At 37.2% G+C, this 9,719-nt stretch overlaps 1 protein-coding gene across 1 annotated transcript; it reads left to right on the top strand.

Moving 5' to 3' along the window:
• Positions 1–269: 269 nt before the first annotated feature.
• LOC121495182 (E3 ubiquitin-protein ligase Topors-like) lies at positions 270–2,453 on the top strand. The gene has a single exon (XM_041762450.1). The coding sequence runs from the start codon at positions 270–272 to the stop codon at positions 2,451–2,453; it is 2,184 nt and encodes a 727-aa protein (XP_041618384.1).
• Positions 2,454–9,719: the final 7,266 nt, after the last annotated feature.

Below are 9,719 nucleotides of genomic sequence, written 5' to 3'. Positions count from 1 at the left end.
TTTCAGCATTTGCAACAATTAGAGTGAGAAGGAAAAAAAAATCAGTGTGCCTGAATCCTCATGCCTTTCTATAATAGGTTTTATTGAGCATATTATTATTAATTTGAGGGAATAGTTTGTTTCTTAACCTTGTTCTAGAATTTATTCCATGGAGAGATATTACAGAAATATGCATGAAATGTTTTTAATAGATATTTTTCATGCCATATAAGGAACTGATTTGAACCAATTTTTCTTATATACAACTGAAATATAATCTTTTCAGGGCAATGCCATTTGATTTCTCATCTGACTGTGAGTGTTCTAACTGCCTGGAGAGTACTCAGAATGAGCCTGACTGGAATCCCTGTTTCAACAAGAGTAGTAATGACTCTCCATATTTAAGATCAAGAAAGAAGTCCATGCTTTCTTCTGGTGTACGGTGCTTTCCTCCTCAGTGTTGTTCCACCAGGCCACAGAATGACACCAAAGAGGACTCAGGATTTCTTCCCTCAGAGGAAGAAAACTATGTGGAGTCTTCTCAAAACAATTACCTCAGTCTGAACCCTGAGGGCATTTCAAGGAAAATCAGGCCATTGAGAGAGTTGACTATCCAAGAATTACTGAGGGAGTTTGGGGATAGTGGGAAGTTCCAGCCAAACTCCACATCTGTAGGCCACTTTAGAGATCAGGTGGTCATGAAGTTCAGAAGAGCTCTGTATTATTCTGGAATTTGGGTGACACATGTCCAAGGCTACAGACATGAAAAGCACTTGTCGGCTAGTTATTTCAAGAGAAATCCTCGTTGTCTACGCCGGCTGGTTCCCTGGCTGAAACGGGAACTAACAGCTGTTTATGGAGATTATGGTTATACAGTGAAGAATATCCTAGCCACCATTCTCCATCACATGACACAATATGATCTGGACAGTGAGTCCTTCATTCACCTCTTGGAGCCTTATCTCCAACAACACACCCACCATTTTCTGCATGAGTTTATTAGTTTTGTTCATTCACCTTATAACATGGAGACCTATGACCAACGAGCCATCTATCAATGTCCGTCTGTTTCACCATGTGTTAAAAAGAAGTCCGTAGCATCAGATTCTGTTTTGCCTTTGTCTAAGGATCAGGCTCTACTGGCATCTCAACATGACACAGGGCTGTCTAGAAACACCCAGGGGCAATGGAAAAATGAACAGAAGCCTCTGTCAGGCTTGAAACAGTTTCCAAATGGTAACTCGTCTTTGAAAAAATCTGAAATGCCACTACAACATCATAAAATAGCAAGCAAAATCCATGCTTGGATCAAAGACAAATCAGAATCAGGTGATGAAAAAGGCACAACTTCTAACAATATATTCTTGAATTATACTACTCCAAGGGAAAGGGGCCCAGGCTTACAGAATTGCAAAAAAAAAGGTCAAGAGAGGAAAACAGAAGGGATAAAATTGCTTCCTGATCATGTCCAGGATCTGGGAAAGAATGAAACAACTGCACATACTTTCAGTCCCCCAGAAGTTTTTAGTCAGGGGCAGCCATGTCAGCACAGTCTAAGAGAAGGAAGGATTTTGAGCCCTGGCCAGCAGATCAATTTCAAGAAAAAAGAAGCAGACAAAATTAAATACTCAGATTCTTCACCAAAGATTTTTCAAAGACAACTACTCAGAGAAAGATCCTTGTTAAGTTGCAAATCCAGAAAGAGGGACCCTTCTTGGAGTTGCATTTCAGAAACTGCTCTTTCTTCTGGGAGAAATAGTAGGAAACTGAGCTCTTTCAGAAAAAAGAGACTGAAGAGCAAACAGTCCTCCCAATTTGCAGAAGTTGGTTCACATTTCAGTAGAAGAATTCAAAGACAGTCAAGGTCCAGTTCTCACAGATCCAAATCTTGGTGTGTTGGGTTTACAAAGAGATCGTTAAGCAGAGAATCAAGTAATCCCTCTCTGAGAGGAAGCCACAGAAGTGAACGCTTCATCCAAAATATATGCTGTGACCACTCAAAAGAGAAGGATGTGCATAGTTATGAATCAAACTGTGGGAGAGCATCTTTGACCACAGTCCAGTATGTGAAACGGCCTTCAACTGCTGGGAAGAGACCCAAGTGTTCTTCTAAAAGTGAGAGTACTTCCCAAGCTGGAAGCCACTGTAGTAGCCTCACACGCCTACAGATTGAGAAACATAGATCCCCAAGTAAACAAGAGATGAGGCAAAAAACTACATTTCCTAGAGCTGGCAAAACCAGAGCAGTTAGGCGCCGAAAAAACAAATGCCAATATCTAGGTACAAAAACCGCAAAGGAAGTCAGTGATGAAGTCAGGGATCCGAATGATATAAGGCAGAAGAGTTGTCTTTTTGAGTGTGCGCCTTCTGGCAGGAGGCAAATCCAAAAGAAAAAGAAGAATTCAGGCCTTCAGAAATGTCACTGGGCCAAAAATGAACATAAAGGAGACAAAATATTAGAAACACAGGGGTGAAAATTATTTTGAAAGGCAAATCAGTCTATTCGACTAGCCACCAAGGATCTTTGAAAGTATTAATATAATCTGGAAGGGATTCATCCCATTGCTTTGTAACTGGAACTAAAAGCCTGATGAATTAAATTTAAGGCTTCTTGTAGAGACAAATACATATTATTAAATTGGCCATATATGTAAATATTATTTCAGTCTGATTTTTTTCCCTTGTGAACTGAGTTCTTAAAATATTTGGCTTTTTTTAGTTGCTAGATTTAACCATAGAGATTATTTGCTCAAAGTTGCAAACACCACAAAGACTATACTAACGATAGGAGTATACATTACTTAACACAAGTTATACATATTAAGTATTACTAAACACAAATGTTATTTTTTAAAGGGTAGATTTTTTATTTTTAAAATATATATAATCTATAAGTTCTATAAAATATATTTATTAAATATATATGTGTGTATATATATGTATGTGTATATGTATGTATATGTATGTGTATATATATGTATGTAGATATATATACACATTCCAGACCTAATGCTTTTTCAGTCCATGGAAAATAAGGAGGCATGCTCACTATCTTAAGATATAGTCATTGCCTTCAAGAATATCACAATTAGTTGTAAAAATAGGTACAAATAAATAGAAAAAATAAATATCTTTGGGATATTTGGCACTACCTTCGTATCTCTGTACTCTGAAAACTGTGCCTTTACATACCCTGACATCTAGAGATCTTCATTAGAGGCTACTATGTTTTTAGAAAACTAATTTCCTACTCACTGTAAATTGGTTCAGTAATGGTGACTATACTAAAGCCAAGCTACTCATAGTATTTTGCCCATAGTACTTTGTCCCTCCAATCATGCAGTTGATGAGTCCAGGGGTGGTCAAGTTATAGTACTTCCCTGAGATTTTTCAGGTGGTTCTAATGAGAGGGTTATTCTCTCCCATCCCCTAGTGGCAGGTAGTAAAAGCTTTAAAGCTTGGATACTATTAAGAGCTATAGTTCTCAATTTGTGAAGAAAACCAGTTTGAAGTAAGAGAGTAGAAAGCTAACAAAGAACAGCAAAGATAAGTCAGGAAGACACAGTCTTGGATTCAGACCTGAGTTCAGACTAGAACTTGAGTTGTGCTCTTGCTCTTCACGTGGTTTTATTTTTTAACCCTCTTTAGGTTTGTGAGTCAATACAGTACTTCTATGCTCTCTTATTAAATAGAAAATTACAGTTACTTGCAATCAAGCAATTCACTGGGAAGTGGCAAGTGGAAATCTGGGAAAGAATAGTCAGGAAGGAACAACTGCCTTGGGGAAGATTCTGAAGGCTTCTTGGAGAAGTAATCTAGAGTGAGTAAGAGTGTCCCAGGTTAATGTGACAGCAAATGCTATCAAGAAAAATGAGCAACATTAAAAAAAATACCCTAATGTAACATTGTATGTCAATTATACTTCAATTTTAAAAAAAGAAAAATGAGCAACTTCAAAAAATGGAAGAAAATAAAAATTTCCAACACTCTCCTTCCAATGTAACTGGGAAATTCTAAGAGAGATGCTGAGAAGGGATGCTAATCCCAAGTTGTAAATAGGAATGAAATCTGGCTTTTCCGGGTCCACAGTAGTCATGAAGCACCTAAAAGTAGCACAGGACTCAAATCACAAATTAAGAAAATGACATTTTGTCTTAATAACTCCTTTTTAAAAATAATCAAGACATGTTCCTGCAGAAATCTTAGAAAACCTGTTCAATAGACATAAATGTGGTCTGGGACATTCAATTTTAAAATTGTTGTATTTCTTTTCTAATCCACATTTTCATCAATTTAGGTAAGTGAGTCCACTATCAACAATGAGCCAAACCTTTCATGGTAATAACTCATGGGAAATACATACAAAGTCCTGGAATTAGGAAGAGGAAATTAATTGCAGTGGTTCAAAGTCACTACAACTTAGTAGTAGTGTACATTAAAAAGGAAAATAAAACTTATTTTGGTCAAAAGTATGCTTATGAGCTAACAATGTTAGGCTGCATTCAAATGTAGATATAGAGAATTTCTCCAGGTATGGAAAACTGAAGTGGTTATCAAATACATGAATAGATATTCTCTAGGGAAATATATTCCTCCAGATGATTTGGAAAATGAATTTAGGCTTAAGGAGAAAGTTACAGAATAGTGATTTTTGCTTAATGAAAGAAAGCCTGTCCTATTAGAGTGGTCATATGGTTCCTATCAGAATGGACATATGGTAGATCAAGAGGCCAATGGAGGGAAGGAGTTCTCATTCCTGGAAGTGTTCATGCTTGGCTGGATCCCAATAATGTGGGAAATCTGACTGGATGTTTTATATATTCCCATTTGACTCAAAGAGTCCAAGATTCATTAAAGAGTCACAGACAGTTGCTAATGAACCAAAAATAGCATACTTATAAATGTGCAACATCTTTTCATGAATGGGAAAAAGAAAAAATATTCAAAGATAGCACAGTAACAGTAATTAATATTGGAAGTTTCCTATTTGTGACACATTTAAAACTCACACACACACTATCAGGTATTATTTGAATTCACATTTTATGGATGAAGGAAACTGAGGTTTAATGCTGTTATTTGCTGAAGGGCACAAAGCTAGTAAATGCTGCACTCTGGGTTGAAACCCAGATGGTCTTACTTGCAGAGTCACTGATCTTAAACCCAACTTGACTTTGCTTAATTTTTTGTTGTTGTCTTTTTCAATTATCTACTATCTTTCTCACTCTACTGAACACATTCACAAACACTGTTATTTTACCTTTACAAGTAAATAAAGTTGGTTTAAATATGCCTATGTTTTCAAAGATGAAAACAAGTTTCAAAGAAGTTTTATCATAGCAAGCAACAGAGCTGAGAGCCAAACTGTAGATCCAACTGCCCACACTTTGTGTTTATATAGCCTGTCGTAGCTGACTGAGCTTTTCAAATCTAACTCAGATGTACCCTATGACCCTTAATCACCTACTCTTCTTCACTACCAAGAGCACTTTTTCATTCAAAATCCAGAATACTAATATAATCATGCAGGGTGAGGCATTATGGGGTCACTCTTACTTATTTATAAGGATAAAAGCCAATTCCTCTTTCCCAAGTTCACCCTGAATTGTCCTTCTGATGCTAATGGGGTTCATCTCAGCCAGCTAGGAGAAGGCAGGTGAATGATTTTCAATACACATGCTTCAGTTCACACGGTATCTTCTATGGCACGTGGGTCAGTTGAATCTCTGCAGCAAAGGACCAGTTTTCATCTCTGTCCTTGACTCTTACATTCTTTGGGCTGGGCTAAATATACTCCTTTAGGTACATTTCATATAACTAATCAGAAGCAGGTAAGGAGAAATGAGGTGTCTGAAGATACATGCATATTTTAGCTAATGTATATTTATCAATCCTCACAGCTACTGCTTAGCGAAGTTTTTCATCTGTGCTCACTAGAACCATTAGTGTATCTTCCTAACTGGTTTCCTTGCTTCTGTGTTTGCTCTCTCTCTTCAGATCATTGTCCACACTCCCACATTTATTCTAACATACAAGTTTTATTTGTTTATTTTCCCTGCCTAAAATTCTTCCTGGTTCCCTATTGCAGAGAGGATGAAGTCCAAGTTGTTTACTCTTACATATGAGGACCCTTTGGCCCCAATCCGTTCCTGTATCCTTCTGTCCTTAAAGACAAAACACACAAACACAAAAATACGTATGTATTATGTACAAGGACATATACACACATCCTTATATCTGCATACATCATCTCTTACCAATAGAATAGACTGTAATCTCCCTACCTTAAACAAATGCATTCCCTTCTGAACACTTGGTCCAGTGTCTTCCATATAAGAGATGTTCAATAAACACATTTTTCCCATAATTGGTCTGGTACTATTGGACTGTGTGATCTCGGATAAGTTCTCTACAATTCTGTTTTCATTTTAGTTAAATGCAATTGATTCAATCATGTTTTAAATCCCTGATCTGATATTCCATAAAACAATGTCACCACATTATATCTGAATCTTTTCCATACTTCCTTATGTTAGTGGTTTTGACTAGACTCATCTTTCACATTCATCTGCCCTCCCCGTTACATTATCGGTGTCCATGGTGGATTTTAAATTGTTTACTGGCTTATAATATTTAGACTTGGCAACACTCTGCTAGAGGATTTTCTGGACTTCCTTCAATTTCTAATCTATGAATCTCTGATTTTTTATTTAATTAAGTTAAACAGTCATTTCAAAGTGACTGTTGAGCTACTAGTAATATATAGCTAAGGACTGACAACAAATTTTATCACATTATTAAGTGAAGTGACCCCAAGTAAAATTTTAGGACATTGTTTAGAAATACTGCTATGTGCAGATTTCTCTCACTGATATATCATTTATTGTTGTATAAAGTGTCTGAACACAGGTAATTTCAATAATTTCAGTAATGTGCAACTATAAAACTGCTTAGGGAGTTGACAGATATATTTTTTGTGTTAGGTTTCAGAACAAGCAAATATATTATGAATATTATTTTTGTATGCCAACTACTACACAAAAACATTTTGAAATATAAAGATTCTGCAAATATACTTATTTCCTGAGAATTCAGAAGAACAAGGTGTTATACTTCAGCATAAATATAGTGCCTGGATGTTAAAACAAGCAAGGAACAGATGCAACAGCGTAATTGCTGATGTAAAGCAGTCATCAATCTCTCCCGTGCTTAACCATTTAATGTTTTCCAATCTCTACGGTCTACTGCATCATGTTCTTTGATTTTTCCTTCTCGAATGTGATCCAAAATTCCATGATGCAGTGATACCAGTAGAATGCTTGTTCCTCAGTCAGGCCAAGCCACTGTTTTCATGCTGAGTTCTTACTTAGAATATTCTTTGCTCCACTATCAATTAGACAATACTTACTTTCTAGAATCCATTCAAGGAATACTTGTTCTTTGAAGCCTTACTTGATTATTTCCCCAAATGTCAAGATGTTAGAAGTGAACAATAACTTCCTTTGTGCCCTCATACAAACTTCTATTGGCACATCAGAAATGCTCATTTTGACTTTTTATATGTCTGAGTCACCTTCCCATTCTCTTTGCTCCAAGAAAGAGAGCTTCTTTAAGACAAAGACCAGCCTGGTGCATAGTAGGTGCTTAATGAGTGCTGAATGGGTACATGAATGATCAAGGATATAGAACATAGCTTTAGATGAGTTAAGTAGAATCACTGGTTTTAAAAGCTACTATAAGGAAACAGTGACTCAGAAAGGATCCCTGCCATGAAGTCCAATGTGATTCATTCTAATCACTCTTCTATATTAGAACCTAAAAGTCAGTCAACTGTGTCCAAGTAAGGTAAATCCTAAGGAGATTCTAAAGGATGCACTTATATAATCATCATGTGTTACTAGGAAATTCTCTATGTACTGTATTAAAATGACACTTGCTACTTGATAGAAATTCAGAATCCCAGCCTCCAACCTGAATCCAAATCTGCATTTTAATATTATCCCCAGTGATTAATATGTATATTATTTTGAGAAACACTTCTTTAGAATAACAGTTGTACGACTGAACTCCAAAGAAAAACTACGGTTTTTAAAATTAGCTTCAGAGGTAGAATTTAGTGATTCATCAGTTGCATATATCACCCCTTGCTCATTCATCAAATGCCCTCCTTTTTTTAAAAAAAAAATGCCCTCCTTAATGCCTATCATCCAATTATCCCTTCCCCCCATCCACCTTCCCTCCAGCAATCCTGTTTGTTTCCTAGAGTTCAGCCTCTCTTATGGTTTGCCTCCCTCTCAATTTTCATCTTGTTTTATGTTTCCTTCCCTTCCCTTATGTTCATTTTTTAAGAAAGCTCTAGAAATTAAGCTCTAGAAATTATGGTTTTATCCAAAAATTTAAAAGAGAGTGGAGAGGGGATCCCTGGGTGGTGCAGTGGTTTGGCGCCTGCCTTTGGCCCAGGGCGCGATCCTGGAGACCCGGGATCGAATCCCACATCAGGCTCCCGGTGCATGGAGCCTGCTTCTCCCTCTGCCTATGTCTCTGCCTCTCTCTCTCTGTGACTATCATAAATAAATAAAAATTAAAAAAATAAAATAAAAGAGAGTGGAGAGAAGAGAGATACTATATAACTTTAACATTACATGTATAACAAGTAGGTGGACCATTCTATGCAGGGAACATACATGAATGTAAATTCACAGGCAGAAATGCATTGGTAGCATATGTTTATGGTCCATTAGGGTCAAACTCTGATCAAGAAAGCTTTAGGAAAGGTAAATTTAACCAGACCACTTTGAAAGCATTTAAGGAAGCAGTTTAGCAGTTTGGTTAAAGTGTAGTCTCCCTCTACGGCAAAGTTGATTGAATTCAAATCCTTGTTGGATTCTTACTAGCTATGTGATCTTGGGCAAGCTATTTAAAATATCTGTTCCTCAGAGCACCTAGGTGGCTTAGTCAGTTAAGTATCTGACTCTTGATTTTGAGCTCAAGTCATGATCTCAGGTTTGTGAGATCAAGGCCTGTGTTGGGCTCCATGCTCAGTGCAGAGTCTGTTTGAGATTCTCTTTCTCTCTCTTTTTCCTCTGCCCCTCCTCCTGCTTGCACTCTAAATAAATAAGTGGATAAATAAATAAAATCTTAACAACAACAATAACAAACATCTGTTCCTCATGTATAAATAAGGGTAATAATAGTACCTAATTCGTAGGGTTGTTATGAGGAGTCAATATATGTATGATGCTTAAAACAGTGCCTGGCACATAGTGCTATATAAATATAAATATTATATATTTGCTGTTTACCATTATTTACTATCATTGTTATTGTTAAAAAGTTGACATATGAAAGGATACAGTTGGGTCTGGACATAAGAACTGAAGAGGCATGGGATCCCTGAGTGGCACAGCGGTTTGGCGCCTGCCTTTGGCCCAGGGCCCGGGATCGAGTCCCGCGTCGGGCTCCCGGTGCATGGGGCCTGCTTCTCCCTCTGCCTGTGTCTCTGCCTCTCTCTCTCTCTCTCTCTGTGACTATCATTAAAAAAAAAAAAAAAAAAAAGAACTGAAGAGGCAGAAAAAACAGGAGGGCACACCGGCAAGTGTGATGTGATGAGCATCACTGGGATTTATAGCATGAATAATCAGGAAATAGAAGACAATCAGCAGGGTCAGGCTACCACAAAGGGAAAAGAAAGGCAGAGAAGAGGAGACAACTATCAATTATTGCGCACAGACAATATGCCA

The sequence above is a fragment of the Vulpes lagopus genome, chromosome 7, assembly GCF_018345385.1.
Source record: "Vulpes lagopus strain Blue_001 chromosome 7, ASM1834538v1, whole genome shotgun sequence".
Taxonomy (NCBI): domain Eukaryota; kingdom Metazoa; phylum Chordata; class Mammalia; order Carnivora; family Canidae; genus Vulpes; species Vulpes lagopus.
This window is presented reverse-complemented; position numbering and strand designations above follow the sequence as displayed.